We start from the raw sequence: 17,281 nt of genomic DNA on the forward strand, positions 1-17,281 counted from the left end.
AGAATTATTGCCGTGGGGGGGGGGGGGGGGGGGGGGGTAACCCTATATAGGTAAAATGACATGTTTGCTTTAATGTCTACTGGAACATACAAAGGAATACTCCTTTACATTGCATACCTATTGTTTGTAAGATTCTAGATACCTTATCGACTACATGTTGCCATTCTGTTGTGCTCTAATACTGTTTTGCACTATTATCACCAAATAAAATTAAAAAAAAGAAGTACTTGTTCACAGGATTCTTGATTCCTTTGCCTTCAGAACCCAAGCCTTCTCCTTCCTTCCATCCCATCTTCATAAGCATTTGATAACCTATGTTCTCTACAGTCAGTTTGAATTCCTTATATTCTGAATAGTCTGGCTCACGTCCTTCCTGCAGAGAAGAAAAAAAAAAGACACATTGCATCTCCATAGTTTTTAACTGTCCCCATTTTCCATGTACTGTTCCAGTTTTAGATATTTTAGAGCAGCCATTCTGAACCTTTTACCCCAGAGGAACTCTAGAATTCCACAGGACCCTGGTTGAGAATGGTCATTTTAAAGATTCATATACAGTATTGAGACATTCCTGGTCAATAACACCCATTTGTTTTGTTTTTTAAATTAAAGGGAGATAATGTTTCTTTAAAAGGAAAATTAGACAAAAATAAGCTTTAGGTGGATGATTGGGTATTTTTTTGACTAAGAAAGTTTTTAGGGGATATCATAATACATCACCAATCTGTAGCCTACTCAGGCAGATTGAAATAGAAATTGAAACAGGTGCAGGTGCAATACCCGTCACCTTTTCTTTAGGCCCGGCCAATTTTTATCAACATAATGTACTAGGTGCTGGAAGCCATCTTGCGTCATGAAACATGCATGGCAAGGGTAGGAACTGGCAATTCCCTATACTTACATTCACAAACCGTGCAAACATCTGCCCTGCAGAGATATATCTCCAAAGAATGGAAACAGTTGAGTTAAAGCTTAAGTTATACCCTACTAGAAAGTGTTAAAAGAAAGCAAGTACAGTTAACATTAAAAGCCAATATAAAGCATCCTTCACACTGCTGCCTTTTATTTAAATATCCTCATAAAGATGATTTGTGGCTTGTACAGTTAGTATTGGTTTTACCAAGCGGTCTATTTTGTTTTGTAATCAAAAACCGGAAAATAAGAAAAAAAACTACCCCTATAACTTACTCACGCGCAAACAATAAATCTAGACTTTTACTCATAAAAAGGTCTAGCCTTACAGCTCTTATAATTTATATTCAGGATAAAATGACAGTTTCTGGAGCATAATACACAACTGAAAACACTCATTATTACCTTTAGTGCTTTGAAGGTTTCCATGAATTTGTCCAGCTCATCCGGTGGCAAGAAATCTCCAATGAAATGTTTCCCTCGTCCCATTTCAGTCAGTTGTTCTGCCCATTCTGATAGTGGGAAAAGAAAAGCATGTAAATATATGCAGAACCCAAAATTAGACATCACAAATATGTATGATTAGTATTATAAATGATGTAGTGTTTTTTTGTACAGACTGATTTCAATATTGCTACCACAAAGTGTAAGAAACTAAAGGGAAGGTCAGAAGTGCTACAAATAAATCTAGGGATGCACTGAGTATTTGGGCGGCATGTAATGACTTGCTGGCCCGCTTCCTGATTGGTTGGAAAGCTGGCCAATCAGGAAGCTGGGTGGCGAGTCAAAATTGCTACATTACTAATAAATCTAGGCATGCACCAATACATTGGTGCTGATACCGAGTATTTGGGAGAGTACTCATACTCGCCCAAATGCTCCCGATACCGGAACGTCCGGTATCAGGAAGCGTTGTCGTCAAGGAGCATGGAGCTGGCTTCCCGGGCAATCAGGAAGCCGGGAGCGGATAATGACTCGCCCTCCGGCTTCCCGATTGGCCGGGAAGCCGTCTCCATGCTTCCTTGTCACCTGGTCAATCAGGAGGCCGGGCGGCGAGTGATTACATGCCGTCTGGCTTCCTTAATAGGACTTCATGTATCGGTATTAGCGAGGAACGAAAATAAAATATTGGTATTTGGTACCAAAAAAATGGTATTGGTGCATCACTAAATAAATATGTGTGTAACTTCAGTGGTCTAGCCACAAAATGTTAGCTTTGGACACTTGCTGACCATCATGGGCAACTGGTAGCCTTCAAGATATCGAAGAACCTCTGGTTCCCATTTGACCTGTTAGGAACTGCCAAACCATAGTATTTCCTCAAAAGAAGGAGTGCAAGGTGTTCTCAACTTTGTTTTTAAGAAGTCTGTGACTATGTGTACAAGGAGGTGACTGCTGTATTATGCAAAATTGTTCCCAGAAATTAGAGTAAAGCAAGATGTAGAGCAATGCCATGAATAATGTGCTTTATGCAAAAGGAAGGGTTCTGTCTCTTGATAATGAGCTAAATTGTCGATCTGATGCTTTCTCTGCTCTCTGAAAAAAATGATAAATGGCAGGGCAATGGTCTCTGTACAGAGGACAAGTATGCATCACTGCCTGGCACTGTATGTCTTCACTCGCTTTAAAAAAAAAAAAAACAAGGCAAAAGGGATAAACAGATACACTTAGTAAATAACCTTAAAAAGTATAAAACAAGGTGCAGCCAAATGTTTGACAGAGTTAGTGTCTCTTACCCCTTGTTTTATCCATTTCCATGCGTCTCAGCTGATGCTCCCAGGTTCCAAAATCATTGTCCACTTCTTCATCACTATCATAATCATGTTGGTGCTGTTTTAAAGCTTTTTCCCACATGTACTGCACATCCTGCATGGCTTTCTTGTGTTTCATTATCATGTCATACATTTGCTGCATCTGAACAGACCATGGGAGACTGGTTAACCTATGACTAAAACTAGTTTTTCTTAAATCAGCACTCCTGTCTGCCAAAATTGCATTATATTGATTACATATGCAGCCCTAAAACAAATCCTCTTGTTATAACAATATCTACATGAACACATCTGTGAATCAAATTATGTGACTGCAGTGCAAACAGCTACATAATTCAATCAGCTTCTGCAGTACTTGGAAAAAAAGACTAAAGAAATTCCAGGTGTTGAACTTTCAGGTTCAAGAGTTGCGATTTCAGGTGTGCTAGGTCCAAGATGGAGCAAATTGATCTGTTCTTCCTGGGACATCGGAAAGAGATTTGCGCAGAGACCCCCAAAATTATTCAAAAGTGGAGATCTGTCACAACAAATCTATGAGGTAGAAGAAACTCTTTAACAAATGTGAGGAAGCGGGAAAGTAAAACTGAAAAAAAGCTTAGGTGGTAGAAGACCTGAGAAGGCTGCACGTATCCCAAAAAGTTGTCCAAGGTGGGGGCACTCTTCTTTGGAGGGAGGTGTAGGACTTGTGGCCAGGAAGAGTCAGAGCAGCCCTTATAATTGCTTAGGGAGTATGGAGTGGAGGTGCCTCCATGGCTCCTGGATGACCTGCAGAATAAACAAGGAGCTTCTGTGCAAAGCTGAGCCCTGGTTAGGTTGTGCCTGTAAAAGAACAGCATCTGTAAAACTGGCACTGTTTCTAACATGAGGCAGAGGCCCAAGAAGGGCAAACTGTGAGGGACTTCTTAAAAATGAAATATCCCCTGACCATCTATAAAACTACTATGACCTGCTCAATGTGACAACAGAAGCACTTTTTGGTGTGGCTAGCCAAGCTGTCTCTCTATGCACACCTTGCTGCTATGAAACAAATGATCTGCTCGGCTGATCAACATGGTTACGGAAACGAGCAAGTGAGAAAAAATATCCCAAACAGCAGAGAAAAACTCTTTGCATCCAATCTCCTATGGGCAAACTCCAGGTTGTACCGGGTCACCCGGTGAACAAGATTTTTTTTTTTTTTAAATACTTTAATTTAACACAGCTGCAAAAAAGAGTACAGAACATCTTCCCATCAAAAACTAGTACCCACAGGTACGATATAAAAACAGAAACATATATGTACATGTCGCATAAGGAATAGCCAACAGGTTCAGTCCTCACATCACAAAATCAAAAAACATGTAAAAATATAGGCTGGAGCAGTACACCAAGTACATACTATAAAGGACTAAACCAGATGATCCCAGTTATCTTGTCCCCGTTGTAGCATAGAAAAGTTGCTATGTGGCAGATAGTACTCTCTCAGCAGCTAAACTTTTTATTTATTTTAAAAAGGTAAAAAAAAAAAAACACAACACAAAAGATCAGGAGTGAAAAAAGACGGAAGAAAAAAAGAAGTCTAAAGTCCAAGACACAGGTACAACACCCCCACAAGCTTTTTTTTTTTTTTTTTATACGCAACTACAAATGAACCTTTACTTCATAAGTCATTTACTAGATTTTCAAATCACAATCAGAACATTTTTTTGGCCTTTTAGCTTTTTAGAAAAAGCACATATTCCCTTCTTTCCTAAAATTGACCACTAAGAAAAGGCTGGTTAGAAGACATGTGCAAAACTATAATGTCATATTGGACCTGAAAACAAGAATGACTTATAGCAACACATCGGTTTTTTTCATACTGCAAGAAAATTTTAGAAATGAGAGGGAGAATCTGACTAGTTCCCATAATATACTGTAGCACAAAACAGATGCATACTAAAACAAAGAGTGCTTCATTCAACTCATTTCCTCTTACCTCCTGCTGCTCCTTCAGCTGTTTCTTCTGGGCATCTGACAACTCTGTAACTCCCACCAGCCCCACAGGTTTTCCTTTATCATATCCCAGACCTTTCAAATCCTGCTCTGTAAACAAGGATATAAAAAATCAAATGGTGAGTGAAATGTACTCTACCCCATAGTTAGAGTGGATGTGCGACACTGCAGCCGTCACACTTCTGCTCTATTGATCGAGAACTGAGCGATCACAAACCACTGATCACTCAGCTCACGATCTTCTCCCTGTAGAGAGTTGTGTCAGTAACCCCTCTCCGCAGGGATTCCCCTCTCCTCTCTGTTCCTCCAGCGCTGACTGGAGGGAAAGACAGGGTGGGGGCTAGCAGAGCCAGCGGTCAATCAGGTAGCAGGGTGAATCCTAAAAATATTGTCGGGACTCTTCCTGGCTGCAGCACGGCTCTGCGCTGTCAGCTTATAGTGGGCAATAACCCGCTTTCTGGGTATTCTGCCAGCAGGAGATTCCTCTATCGAAGCTTGTAAACTGTGATGGAGGAATCTGTTCAGCTAACAGGTTAAACAAAGAAAATATTACAGTGTATGGCCAGCTTAAGCCTCGCCTTATGCAATTGCATTTGTTCCTGCAATTATGCACTCTATGGATGTGCATCCATGCAGATTTTGTATAATGAAGGGAGAAAGTTGAACTGCAAACTTTCCTACTGGGGGCCACCATAAAAAATATACTTTCGGTCGCCAATGGTAGCAATGGACCTACTTTCAGAAAATGAGCACAGTTCTCACCAGATAGAAGGGTGGTATCAGGAGGCTGGTTAACCACAGATGCAGGAGGCAACTCGACTTTCTCCCCTTCTGGGCCCCATCGACTTTTTCTTTTCCTTTTTGCAGTTGTCTGCTGTGTGGATAGCTGCGGTGGTGAAGATGAGGATGATGAAGAGGATTCGGGGGGAGGTGCTACAATGGGTTTAGACTCTGGCTCAAATCTTCGTTTTAGTTCAGGTTCTTCAGTAAAGTCAACTTTGTATTTCTTGGCTCGTCTGAACTCTTCCACCTTCATTTTATAATACTGGTAACCTTTACCATTGGTATCATACAAAAACCTGGTAAATACAGAGATGAAACACTCATTCTGAATGGCATTAGATAATGAAGAGATTGATTTAAGCTTCTTAAAAGGAGAACTATGAGGCGAGTGCTTTTCACTCACCTCATAGTTCTAGCCGACCTGTGACAATGAGACTGTCACAGGTCGGCTCAGTAGATCGGGAGGTGAGCGAACACATACCGGCGTTCGCTCACCTCTCGATCCTGTCACGGCTCTCTGCCGTGACAGGGGAAGGGCTGAATTCCTCCCTCCCCGCTAGCGCTGACTGGTGGATCGGACGGGGGAGGGGGCGGGTACAGCTGGCTCTGCCTCTAGATAGGCAGAGCCAGCTGTCAGTCACGCAGCTGGGCGGATCCCGGCACAATTGTTGGGATCCGCTTCAGCGTCTCAGTATACCGCGAGCAGCAGCTCGCGGTATACTGCGGCGTCTCAGTATACCGCGCACTGAGCCTAGGGTGACGGGAGGACGCTAGTTTGTGTCCTCTCGTTACCCTAAGGAGAACTATGCGGAAAAGACTTAACCCCATAGTTCTCCTTTAAGCTCCATGTACACAGGCATGAAGCCTGTGAAGCTTTATTTAGTAAGCAGAGTGGAATAATTACAAAATATCAATATTGCAGGCAGCGTTTAACAAAATAAAATTAGTGCTAAACAATGTGTGTAATAAACCTCATACATATGTTTTACTGCAGATCAATGTTCCCAACAGTCCCGAAAAAGTTCAAGTTCTACAGTCTCAAAATGTGACCCTTCACCCATAAGAGCTCCACCTACCAGATTATATGACCTCTAAATTATAAGCAGTCATTAGCAGATACTGTAAATGTAACCATTGTCACTAAAGGATCTCTGTAGGTGAAATGATTACATTTATTTGCCAATTCCCCCCAGTGTTCTCTAGACTTGTTACACTGTATGTCTTGTTACAAAGATGTATTTCAGTTCCATCTAGTGTCCATAATGTGGTATTTTTCTGATTCACTCTATGAATGAACCTATTTTTGCTACTGTCCATAATATTTAAGAACATTCGACCAGAAGTGAAAATTGTCTAAGAACCTTCGATTTTGCCCTATTCTCACAACAGCCGATTAAGCCACACAGAACAAATGTGCCTGCAATTCCACTGGAGATTATATATTTGTGTGGCTGTGTGTATACATATACACACACACACATATATATATATAATAATTATTCGAGTTTCACCTGTATAGTACATACATATACACATATACACCTTTATGGTAAGCACAAATGTTACTTTGTTAGGCACTGCCTGCAATATTAATATTGTGTGTTTATTCATTATTTATTAACAAGAGGTATGCTGCCAACATTAGGAGTTAATTGATAGTGTGGTGTTAAGACACCGCAGTAATTAAAATGTTTGTCAACCAAAACTTTCTATTTTCTTAGATTTGGATAGAGTGGGGAGGGCTAAGAAACACTGTCAGGATTTGACTGCTATCCAGGACTCTGCTAGAGAGATTTCAGCTTACCCCCTGTCCTGCTGACAACCTTTAACCAGACAGGAAGTGAGTGGAACTCTCCAACAGTAACAGACAGAATTAAAAATGCTTTACTTTAGTAGAGTAGGGAGAAGAATACAACCCTTCAGAGATTTTTATTTCTGTCTATGTCCCATTGTCAGCAGGATAGGGATAAGAGAAAATTTCTCTAACAGAGCTCAAAATAGCAGAAAAAGCCAGCAGGAGTTCTAATCCTTCTTTGCCACTCTATTCAAAACTAGAAAAAGTTTTTAACTGATCTAAAGGGTTTAGGGTTCAACCCAGGTTGGACAGATTACCAACCTAACCCTCAAAATTCTTGTGCCAGGCAAGCAACAGTTTCCATGATGCTCACGCAATGCTGATGCGGTCTTTATTAGCGTAGCAGGATGAAAAGGAGTAAACATATACTCGTCTTTGAGAAAATGGCAGCACACCAAATCACTAATGGAATATTGTCCTAAGCAATGCTGGGGAGATCTGTTAAATGAAGTCAAGTGTGGACATTAAAAAGTACCAATCGCGATGATAAATATTGAAGCCGCCATTGCTGACTTTTATAAAACAAAAAAAACAGAGAACAGAGAAGTCTTATCATTCTTTTTCTACTTTGCGAGTCACTGGCCAGTGCAAGCATAAGCCTCATAATTCTATGTGCCTGCATAATCTGATTAATATAGTATACTAGATGTTGGAACACCTAATATACTCATACTTGTTCCAGATCTGTGACTCATTATGCAGTAAAAGAAGGATGAGGTTGGTGTCCCACGGAGCTTTCAAGCTCAAAAACAAGTCAGCAATGGCAAACATCTTGAAAGAGTTATTCAGGATATTCTATACCTACACCGTAATACTAATTACCGAAAGGCAGGGTTCTCCCTGTTATTCTGCAGGGCAATGGCTTCCACCTCTGGACCTCCATCTGCTACATATTTGGCCAACTTCTCTGCAAACATCTTTATTTCTTCATCTTCTGGCACTGAAATATGACAGAGAATCAAACAGTGGCTGTAAATGGGCCATTGGAATGTTGGCAATCAATCATGTAAAACTTTTCCAAACTGCCAAAAGCTCTCTGCTTTAGAACAAATGCTTCTGGTTTCATTATTGTTATCCTCCATATGAACATTGACATTTATCAGGCCATGTACGATCATTTTAATATGATGATATAAAAACACAAAACCCCTTGCACATATAGAACTGCAGATGCTAGTGAGGGGGAATGTTCCACTTACCGTTACGTGATGCAACTTTCTCTCTTCTCTGACAATTCTGCTTACACTCTGCCAACTTCTTCCTGTAATACAGGAACTCCGGGCTGTTCTGATCATGTAGAAACCTACAACAACCGAGGTTTAACATTTCTTTGTTAATAGTCAATACTATTCATTCTCATGAGGTGCCACAAGAACCCCAACTAAACTGGCATCTTCTATGCATACAGAGCAGAAGGATCCTACTTGGCTCTTATTTTCCCTAAACATAGTTATACTCAGTCATGAGGGTTTCGCTGTTAAAATTAAACCTGTAGTAAAAGGAATACAGGAGTTGCCAAATTGTAGCTGTCTGGCTATCTCGAACATGCAGATCAGGATGGAGTGAAGTTGGACTTAACGATCTGTATACTTGTTCCAGGTCACTGCTTCATGAATAATGCCCCCATACTCTCTTAGTACCTTTACTTTAAATACCAACCCTTACTCTATCATTTCATATTTTTTATCATTTCATCATCAGTTTGGGTACTCCAATGTCGTCTGCTAATTGCCTCAGTATCAAACTGGTCAAACTGCTAGAACACAACTCCAAAATCATCTGCATCAGGCAATTCTCTATGCATGCTCAAAAACTACAACAAAGATTAAAGCCCAACTAAATCTTCAGTTTAAATCCGCTTCTAGGAGTAGGAAAACAAAAAAAGGTGTGCAAAATGTGTTTTCTTTAGAAAGCGGCCACAGCCCCAGTAGAGGCGCCTGTCGCATGCCAGCTTGCTGTCGAGAGCGACTATTGCTCTCCGTGTTGAAGCAGTGGTCAGACACGTCTCCCTGCGGAGTCAAAATTAGCTTTTCTTAATTTCAGGTCTTTAGGTCTGACTCGGCAGGGGAGGTGTTGGACCTTTGCAGAGAGACCATTGCATCCACACAGTCAGCAAGGGTCCTTCTCTGCAACATGCTGGCAGGGGGCAGGCTTTTCTACTCAGCCTATGGCTACTTTATAAAACAAAAACGAACTGCAAGACTTTGCTCTAATTATGGTTTTGTCACGGTCTGGGGACCAGGGCACTAGGGGACGTGTACCCTGGGGTTTGAGGAGTTGGTAGGAGTCACAGACAGGAGGGATATCTGGGATGTTGGTCACAGGGAGAGAGGAACTAATGGTCTGTGCATTCTCAGGACGCACAAGAGGCGCAGAATCTAAGAAGGGCCAGGTATTCGACAGAGCCTCTAGTGGTGAGGATGATTGGCTGCTGGACACCTTCCAGGTTGCGGCCCTCTAGCGCACCCACACAGACGCAAAGGACTAGTTGAAGCACCGGGGAACTGGATACAAAAAACAGGTAGGGATGAAACTTGTAACCAAGAGGAGGAAGATAGGAACAGTGGCACACAATGAAAGAGAAAGACACAAGTAAATGTGCAAGATGCACAGCAGAGGATATACTGAAGAGAGAAGCCAAGCAAGGACTCAGGAGACAGTGACAGACCGGAAAGGTGAGTAGCTAGGAGGTACACTTAGGAGCATGAAGGTATAAAGTACAAAAGGAAGTCAGAAATGTGCGTTGCACATGCATACAAAGTAAAAAGCAGGATAACAGAAGATAAAATGCAAGGTGTAGGACAAAGAGGTAAATGCACACAGGGAGTGTCACGATAGAAGCACAAAGCTGCAAGGAAAGAGTGGAGCTTAGAAATAAATGGGTAAATGCGTAGCAGGGTGGATACACTGGAATGGTAAGTAACAGACCGCTAGAGAGAGTTAGCCAGAAGTATGAAGAATGGAAGTAGGTAGAAGAAAGCAGACACACAATGGCTGGAGTGAGAAAACACAGAAGTAGTTAGGCAAGGAAGGCAGTATAGAGAGACTCACAGCACACTGGTGAAGCAAAGGGAAATCTTCAGCAAAATGCAAAAGGTACACACTGGAATACTATAGTAGCGGCGCAAAGAGCAAAGCAGGGGATAACGCCAAACAGGGATACCAGCTCGTACAGGGAAGCCAAAGGCACAAGGATCCATTAGTGAGAGCATGGAATAAGATCCCAGGGATAGTTAGAGACACGAGGGGTACAGAACAAGGCATAAGACTTGTTGCTCGCACCAAGAGCAACAAGTGAGGAAGTCCTAAATAGGGGAGGAGGAGAGCAGATTGGCTGCAGCCTTGCGAGACACCATAGGCTGACAGCCCAGAACCAGGGAGCAAAGCGAAAATCCAGCACGGATTTCCAGATATTGTGACAGGTTTGACTAACCTGAAAGGGACTTAGGCAATTTAAAGTGAAAATTCAGTTTGGGTTTTTCTTAAATGGTTCTCCTTCCTATATGCAATAAACCACATTAATTGACAGGGGGACCAAAGAGCAAAAATAATCCTTATTTTGCCCTTTCTTCACCATGGTAAACTGAACCCCTAAAGTGGAACTAGACCCACCAATGTAATGTCTGCCAAAACAGTTACTTCCAAGGCATTCCAACTGTCAAGGTAGCCAGTGCCATTTTTTTCAGCTCCCAACCAAACTTTCAAGCCCTCAAATGGCTAGTGTCATCACATGTGTAGTACCATGGCAACTACAATTGAAAGAGACTAAGATAGCACCTTCCTATGCTGTAAAGAATAGGAGGGTGCAGTTTCGCTTTGTCATATGGTGTGCATTAAAAGGAGAACTATGAGATGAGTGATTTTCACTCACCTCATAGTTCTAGCCGACCTGTGACAATGAGACTGTCACAGGTCGGCTCAGTAGATCGGGAGGTGAGCGAACAGATACCGGCGTTCGCTCACCTCTCGATCCTGTCACGGCAGAGAGGGGCTGGATTCCCCCCTCCCCGCTCCGATCCGCCAGCGATGACTGGCGGAACGGACGGGGGGGGGGGCGGATACAGCTGGCTCTGACTCTAGATAGGCAGAGCCAGCTGTCACTCACGCAGCTAGGCGGATCTCGACATCGATGTCGGGATCCGCTCCGGCTGCGGCGTCTCAGTATACTGAGATTAGGGTAACGGGAGGACGCTAGTTTGTGTCCTCCCGTTACCCTAAGGAGAACTATGGGGAAAAGCCCTGACCCCATAGTTCTCCTTTAAGAAGCACTGATTTGGACTGTTCTCAGCTATAGATGAGAGACAGAGAGAGAGAGAGAGACAGAGAGAGACGGAGACAGAGAGAGACGGAGAGAGACAGAGACAGAAGCCAGACATGGAAAAGAGTTCATATAATAAATGTATCATTCAAGTAAATCAAATTTTTGTTAAAGGGGTTCTGATTGACTATACGACAATATTAAATATGGTTTTATCTGCCAGACTAAACAGATTATAACGGAGCTCTGGCAGAAACAGTCATTTTACTTTTTTTTTTTCTTCAATTCGTTTATTGTCTGCACAAGTACAATATACACATATTGCATGTAGTAATATAAAAAAGACATATAACACAATTACACTGTTCGTGCTCTTGGAACATTCCAAGAGCTATGGTATCCACATAAAGTCCGTAGGTCAAGACCCGGCCTCGACACCCCATATAACCGGTAGCTGCGGTAAGAACAACAAGATTGTACAGTAGGGTATGTCGCATGGCCGTATCCTGTGTGTAAAAGGTATTTTGTGTGAACAGCAAAATTGCAGAACCGATTCTTTGTATCTTTTCAAGCATTGTTATACAAAATATGCAGGAGGGAAAGGGAAAAGACAGAGGAGAGCGGGGTCATGGGAGTGCTGAAATTCCTTTCAGAAGCAAGATTTATAGTTGTGGAAAGGGAGATAAGAAAGAGAGAGGTACCTGGACCACTGCCCACCCCCCGTGGCTACTGTTGGGAGACGGTAAGGTATCCTTCACTAGATCCGCCATTGTGAGGCGACTACTCTCCATCCTGAAACTGACAGGATAGCGGCTCTGCTCTCTCTCCACAACCTCCCCCGTTAGGCCAGCCTGAAGTGACAGCTGCCGGCTCTCCCCTCTCCTACACACCCGGCCATCCTGGATGACAGCGATCTCTCCTCCGCAGCACACCCCCCTCGATCCCCGCTGCCTTTGCCCATAGAGCAGTATGGGCAATTTTAATGAATAGCCACTGATGACAGCTATAAATTTGCAAAGGGCAATCAGGAGAACCGTGAGCTTATAGCAGAAGGGTGAAAGCCACCGACGTAAGGCTGAATGACATGGCCAGCTGCAAGCGGTTGTGTTCCGCCGTAAGCCTTAAGGTCGGTGGCAGGGAAAGGGTTAAATAGAACACCCACAGATGTATTTAGAAGTCAGCAAAAGTGTTATGTTAATGGACTGCGGTTTTTAGGCAAGGTACACAGGAACGTATAAAACAGTGTTTGTAAACACTGTTCTGGTGCTTAATATAGAAACAAAATGTAACATTATTGTTCTATTGCATGTGCTTACTTAGTTTCATTAAAATGCATATTTTTGTGTTGCCCATCAAAAAAAAAAAGTCTATTTTAATTGTTAATAACTTTGCAACTCTTTCTACCAGAATTTTTATTTTAGTGTCATTGTAAACAGGACAAAAGAATAAAACGTATACTTATCTACAGTAACTGGTTGGGCCTCACTGATGAGACTAACGATACTGAAATCACAATTTTTGTAACCAACATAAGTAAATGTTACTCATTATTAACCCCTTCGTGACTGACGACGTACAGTGTACGTCGCCAGCATCGGGGCTGTTTAAACAGACTCCCGGCGACTTTTGCCGCCGGGACTCTGTTTAAACTTGTAGAGCCGACTGTCGGCTTTACAACAGAAGCGATCCTGGCGACTTACCTGTCGCCAGATCGCTTCTGTGTCCCGAAGAAGGGAGCCTCAGTCATGAAGGGGTTAATTTAAAAAAATTTTTGTTATACTAGCACTAGATTGAAAGGATTAAATTGAACCCGTGTGAAATAATTAAAACCTTTACTAAATTGGTTTATGGATATAAAATGGGGTTTAAAAAAAAAACTGATCTGCCATTTCGGTCACAAATGAAGGAGAGGCAAAACGTCCACCTTTCTGCCACAGCTATCAAACTGGCCTTGAAGGCTTGGAATCAGATGTTTTTCCCATCTGTCATTTGTATCTGCACTTCAATGGCTCTTATTTTACCCTTTGAATTATACAACAAAATAAATCAAAATGAAACTACTCACCCAAATGCTGGGTTATTCTTGTAATCCTCCATTGCCATTTTTTCTAGTTCTCTGCCCCCTTCTGCTACAAATCGAGCCAACTGCTCCACCACCTTTCGGGTTTCAGAGTTCTCTGGGGGTGAAACTTTAAGCAGGCTGTCAGTACTGTGATTCAATTCACACATCAAATAGTCAACAGGCATTTTATTGCTAGGAAGAGGGCCAAGGCAAAGGAGAGGAAGGGAACAAAGCAGGCATGAGATAGCAACTTAGATTGTCTGCTCTTGTTGCCAGCATTCTTCATCAAGTACAAATTATCTATTGCAATAACCTTTCTACAATGTCTATTCAATCCCTCAACTTTTGCTATTTTAGTACAATGCTACATGCAAACAAGTGTCACTATACATAAGAACGTTATGATTGTTTTTAGCTTATAGCACAGGGAGCCTTGACACAGCAGGTCCAAAAGGGTCCTACAGACTATTAATTGGCCACTCTATCCAAAGCCAATATTATAGCTACAGGTAAATTGCAGCTGGCTAGTTCATCCATTGGTTTCAATTCTTATTGACACCAACAGAAAAAAGTTGAACAAGTCTCACTACGCCAGCTGTATATCCCATAATTTAAGAACATACAAAAAAGGGAAATGGAACACCCTCATAGGTGCTGAGTGAAGCTTTCACTGTGGACATACTCAGGCAATAAAAGAAGCCGATTAGGGAATTCAGCAAGCCAGCAACTACCCATCACATTAATATCAACTTAAAGCAGGCTGACCAATCTTTGGTTCACTGGAACCACGCTAAACCCTATTAAAAAAAGGGGGGGGGGGGCATGGCACCTAACTCTTAAAATTTTCTATCATTCTCAATGATAGCACAAGCAGTCAGACTGGCTGCCACAATATGTGTTTTTGCCCCCCTATTTTATGTATTTCTTCCCGACAAAGAATATATATTATGTTTGCTTCTGAGAGGGTATATTTAAGGCTAACACTCCAGGCAGACATAAAAGAAAATGTAATACAGCTCTGTATTCATTAAAACATAATTAATGAACTTAATATCAGCCTCTTTTAATCCCCTGGACAGCAGTGCTCAGAGTGGGAGAGGGAGAAGCAGCACCAGGAGCCTGCCAGTTGTGCTGCAGTGATCATGTGCTGACAAGAAAAATGAAACAGAGAGATGAGCTTATTGTCTATTGCTTCTACTTTTACTATCCAGCCACAGCCTGGGGGCAGGGAGGAGACCTGCGAGTTAACCACTGTAGAGAAAATGAGGCCTCCTTCCCTGCCAAACAGGCCTTTACTGTGTGGACAATCTGTGTAAATTTCAGGACTGGATAGACAAAAATACAAATCCTTTTGCTGGTAAAACAGCTTTAATACACAGAGTGTATTTTATTTGTGTATTTAGCAGTATGCCTGGAGTTCAGCTTTAAAAACTAAAGAGGGCAATCAGGAGAGTCCCTCTCTCTATCTATCTAATATATGGAGCCAGTCTAATCTAGGGTGTCAGAAATAACATTTAAAGTACTACATGTATTGTTATGGATAACAAACTAGTAGTGAATAATGTGTCTTGGTCAGCCCTGGCCAAAAAGACCATACACCTCAAAAAAACCCCTATGGGGGAATCTATCAAAACTGGAGCAGACAAAAACTGGAGCAGCTGTGCATGGCAACCAATCAGCTTCTCTCTTCAGTTTGTTCATTTAAGATTTGAAAAACAGAAACTGATGATTGGTTGCCATGCACAGCTGCTCCAGTTTTTGTCTGCTCCAGTTTTGATAAATTCCCTTTGATGCATTTTCTCAAAATAACATTAAAATAGTAACTGAAAATATATTCTAAACAATGTAAGACCATAGAGAAGACATTTACATAGTAATATTTGATCTAAAATCACTGCATAACATTCTATTCAACAACCTATTCTGGACAAAACGTACACTCTTTTATGTCATCACACTAAATAGGTGTGTCAGAATTGACCTTATGTGCTGGTAACGGCTCATTATCCAGGTGTAATTTGTGTTTCTATGTAGTTAACTGTAATTGTATCCATTTCATTTCTTGTATGATACTAAGGTCTAACCAGGAGGATGTCATTGCAGTAAGTTTATCTGGTTTACTTTGACTAAGAACCTATAGTTTGAAATGGCTTTACAGGTTTTGTGTTTTTTTTGTCAACAGCAAAGATTGGTTTTAAAAACATGTTTTCTGAGTGCTGATCATTTTACAATATACTGTATATATTAGAGGTGCACCGAAATGGAAATTTTAGAACCGAAACCAAAATTTAAAAAAAAAATGTCAGGCCGAAACCGAAAATGTTTTTTATTTTTATTATGAATGAACAGGAGTGGATATAGATCACATTCATTCATAATTGAGGATATATTAACCATACCATATCCTCAATTATCTACAAACACTCAGCGATCACTGATCACTGAGTGTTTGCACCTTACTCTTCTCTCTGACACGCTGTCACAAGAGGCTGATCGAGAGGTTAGAGAGAGGAACTGATCGAGAGAGGTAAGCCCAGCCTCCTGTGACAGCGCTGTCTCCGCCCCCACACCACTCTGCCGGACTGCGATAGGCGGCTGAGCGATGTGGGAGGAGAGACGTCCTGCAGCGCTCGGCTGGCTGTCACTTTCTTTTCTACCCGCTGGAACAGCGGCCAGTGGGGAGAAAAAAAAACAGGAATGCGCCGATGTATCGGACGAAACATGGCTCTTTCGGCATTATGCCAAAAGTGCCATTTTCGGCCGATATGTTTCGGCGCCGATATATCGGTGCATCCCTAGTATATAGGAACAAATATTGGAGTCTGCAATGCATCACAATGTTGCCTATGGGCAAAAACAGACAAGCACACATGGTACCGGTTCCATTACTTTTAAACCGCACAGACTGCTTGGAGTGGGCTTATAAACTTAAGACACTAGTTTTTCAATGACTGCAAGTGCATACCTACACAGGTAAGGTGTGGAATAAAGCTTTAGATATTAACTCTGCATAAAGTCTGCTCAATAAATTGATAGGAAACCACAAAACCCTTGTAAAAGCACCAAAATAACATATGGCAGTATTTTATAAGGCTAAAGACAATTTAGTGCAGATCATGGGGTCCATGGGTCATTTTCACTGAAACTGTCTGCATGGTAAAGTATATTTAAAACCAAAACTTTTACATTTTCGATGGAGTAAGGGTTAAAGGTTTATTTTTGAAAACCATTTACGAGCCTTTTCATTATGTCTTGTACTGTAGACACAGCAACAAAAAAAGTGAGGAAAATCCTTTCCAAGACCTGGTTCACACTGAACGTTTTGTAGCGCTTTTTCTGCCCTAGTAAAACACTAAAAAAATCTGCCCCCCAAAAAATCCCATTTATGTCTATGGCCCTGTTCACATCTGAGCGTTTTATCGCAATAAGCAAAACGCCTGTCCCTGGAAAAAGTACATAAGCTTTTTTTTGGCATATTACAGCTCGTTTTGGGCCCATTGACTCAATAGGTAACTCTAGAAAACGCGCCTTTGCTGTGATTTTGCACGTTCTTGCTCGACTTGATTTATGTGCATAAAACCAAAAACAGGTATCAGAAACGCGCAAAAACGCTGTCGCCTAGATGTTAACCCAGCCTAAGAAGGATGTCACCAGAACAAGGGTCCCCA

At 41.7% G+C, this 17,281-nt stretch overlaps 1 protein-coding gene across 1 annotated transcript in view; it reads right to left on the bottom strand.

The window, feature by feature from the left end:
- The window catches only part of SUGP1 (SURP and G-patch domain containing 1), a 37,327-nt gene that overhangs the window by 6,315 nt on the left and 13,731 nt on the right, over positions 1-17,281 (bottom strand). The window contains exons 5-12 of the mRNA XM_018565920.1: positions 13,617-13,740; positions 8,493-8,596; positions 8,116-8,233; positions 5,418-5,734; positions 4,639-4,745; positions 2,646-2,823; positions 1,315-1,421; positions 228-373 (exon numbers count right to left, since the gene is read on the bottom strand). Of these exons, the coding sequence (XP_018421422.1) occupies positions 228-373; positions 1,315-1,421; positions 2,646-2,823; positions 4,639-4,745; positions 5,418-5,734; positions 8,116-8,233; positions 8,493-8,596; positions 13,617-13,740 (1,201 nt within the window). The remainder of the gene's footprint in view (positions 1-227; positions 374-1,314; positions 1,422-2,645; positions 2,824-4,638; positions 4,746-5,417; positions 5,735-8,115; positions 8,234-8,492; positions 8,597-13,616; positions 13,741-17,281) is intronic.

Source organism: Nanorana parkeri, unplaced genomic scaffold (genome assembly GCF_000935625.1).
Source record: "Nanorana parkeri isolate BGI_ZX_2015 unplaced genomic scaffold, ASM93562v1 scaffold900, whole genome shotgun sequence".
Taxonomy (NCBI): Eukaryota; Metazoa; Chordata; class Amphibia; order Anura; family Dicroglossidae; genus Nanorana; species Nanorana parkeri.